The 2,500-nt window shown below is 38.2% G+C and overlaps 1 protein-coding gene across 1 annotated transcript in view; it reads right to left on the bottom strand.

Moving 5' to 3' along the window:
* The window catches only part of LOC138012793 (cullin-2-like), a 32,981-nt gene that overhangs the window by 26,570 nt on the left and 3,911 nt on the right, over positions 1 to 2,500 (bottom strand). Inside the window, exons 3-5 of the mRNA XM_068859681.1 lie at positions 2,379 to 2,473; positions 886 to 994; positions 206 to 288 (exon numbers count right to left, since the gene is read on the bottom strand). Of these exons, the coding sequence (XP_068715782.1) occupies positions 206 to 288; positions 886 to 994; positions 2,379 to 2,473 (287 nt within the window). The remainder of the gene's footprint in view (positions 1 to 205; positions 289 to 885; positions 995 to 2,378; positions 2,474 to 2,500) is intronic.

Raw genomic sequence — 2,500 nt, 5'->3', positions numbered from 1 at the left:
TGCAACTTCTCCAGATATTTTAGTCGCAACGGGAGAAATTTAGTTGCAAATGTGACTGTATTGGTCACAATTTCGAGCCCTGCAGTGAGCTATAATTTAATACATCCAACAGACAACCCCTTCACCCTTCAACCCAATGGCTCCAAATGGTTCAGCGAAATCAATCTGTGTGCAATCAACAGGAACACTAAATTGTAATAATTACTTTTTTACTTCTATCAGCACATGCTCCACCAGTGTCTCTTTCAAAGGTTCAATCATCTTGCATTTCCAGATGTCCAAAGCAAGCTGACAGAACAAAATTACAATAAGTACACTGTAAATTTATATAGGGGATGTTTACAAGATCCAGGCACCAGGGAGATCCCAAACGGTGGATCATCCTAGTACATTGTATCATACGTTATCTGTATTCAGTTTAGAAGCTGAATATCGTATTTGGCCTAAGTCCTTGGATCTTCCAAGCAATAGGATCTTATTGTACACTATAATAGAGAGAAAGATGGGGCACTCCTAAAACCATGGTATGCATTCTACTAATAACTGGCAGAAGGCACTGCGTGACTTAAATGTGCATACACCGTAAGAAAACCATGGAGAAAACTATCATTGAAAGGAAAGGAAAGGAACTTTATTTAAGTGTCTCTGAGTCGTTCTAGTGCTGGAACACTGATTGGGACACTGTAAACTGAAGTCAAACGATGGTTTTTGAGGAGAGGGGAAACCAGAGTACCTAGAGAACCAACAAACTCAACCCATATGACGCCGAGCCTGGGAATCGAATGCCAGCCACATTGGTCGGAGGTGAGTGGCCTCACCACTATGCCAACCCTGCACCCCCTAAACCCCTTTTTATTCCCCAATACCAATAAAACGTAAACTTACTGCTCCAATATCCACAATATCTTCCACTGAATCAGGACTAAATGAAGTACTGTAAGGTGAGATTTCTCCATAGTCCTGTTTCTGCTTCTTAAGATGGGTATTGAGATAACTATGAAAAAAAAATACATGTAACAGTAATGTTGACATGTATGGCGTATCAAAAAACAACAAATTATAGTGCAGACCAGAAGTAAGCATCCCAAAAGGCGTGTGTGAAATGAGCATGAGAAAATTGCCCACACGCGTCTGCATTCATAACATGTGCATCGAAAACGTGCCTTCATAAAAGATAATTAGTATGTATGAATTGGCCCATTGTCTTTTTATTGTTTACCGGGTACATGAAATTTTATTGTTAGTGTCAGTGAAACACAATGCAATAGCAGTGTCAACATTGAAATGTTTGACAAAATTACAATGCATGTTTTCAAGTGAAATGCATGGGGTAAACAATAATAATTATTTGGATTTACAGCGTTAAATAAGGAGTCAAACCTCTGAATGAGACTGCTTTTGTTCAGCACATAATAATAATTATTTTATGATGAAAAAGACCTGACTGCTCCTTTAGGAGACAAACAGATATGACCTTCCAACAAGTAAAATATTATTACTAGTTTGGATGGTATACAGCTGAGGCATAGGAGATTTTGGAAACTAGGTCATAAAACTAAAACCTCTTTTTACCACTGGTAGTTCTGGGAGTTGGAGTTTTTTCACAATCCTACAGGTATTTTGCTGTTTAATGCTCTTCCACTCCACCCCAGTATTCAGGGTTCATGCTGGATTTTGTATATAAAATTCCAGGAGTACTCAAGGAGTTTTCAAGAACCAGAAATTGAGTTTTCAAGGAGTGTTTGAAAGGAGATTTCTATGCCATACATCGTGTTTCAGTGTTTACTTTGCTGAAAAAGGCGACCTTCATATTCTTTCCCACATCCTGCAAGTTAAGTGCCTGCATGGGCATTTTAATTTTTGCATTAATCTTTCTCCAATAGTCAATTTGCTTAATTTTTGAGATGTCTTGCCTTTAACTTAGCATGATCTTCATTTTCTCTTGGCATGGTACAATCTCTACAACTTTCACCCAAGCAAAAACTCAAGGAGTTTTCAAGAAATTTCCCACAAAATCCTTTTTTCCAAGGGCTTTTCAAGTGCCCTTGAAGTCCAAAATTAACTTTCAGGGCTTTTCAAGCACTTCAAGGAGTAGCATGAACCCTGTGGATAGGCTGTATAGATACCAAGGTATTCTTCTAAGGTTTTTTGGTAAGTTTGTATACATATACCTTTTTCATCCTCTGGACCTAAAGCGAAAAAGCATATTACACGATGCTATCAGCACTCCCACCTCAACTAACCTTCAAGCCACCAGCTCTAAACTGCAAGTCAAAGTTACATTTTTTGACGACTTTAAAACACAATACCCACACAAATCATGGCCGCATTAATTTTGTATATGAATTTCCAAGGCTCCAAACCAGTTTATTACTCACCCAAATAATAAGTTCATATAAAGGGAACCTTTACTGAACTGCAACCAGTGTTTGTGGTAAAGTCGAAGGATGTCTACATCAGAACTGCTGACTGCCTGCAAAAAAGTAAAACAGTCATAAAA

This window comes from Montipora foliosa, chromosome 8 (genome assembly GCF_036669935.1).
Source record: "Montipora foliosa isolate CH-2021 chromosome 8, ASM3666993v2, whole genome shotgun sequence".
Taxonomy (NCBI): Eukaryota; Metazoa; Cnidaria; class Anthozoa; order Scleractinia; family Acroporidae; genus Montipora; species Montipora foliosa.
Note: the sequence above shows the minus strand (reverse complement) of the source record. Positions and strands in the feature narration are given on the sequence as shown.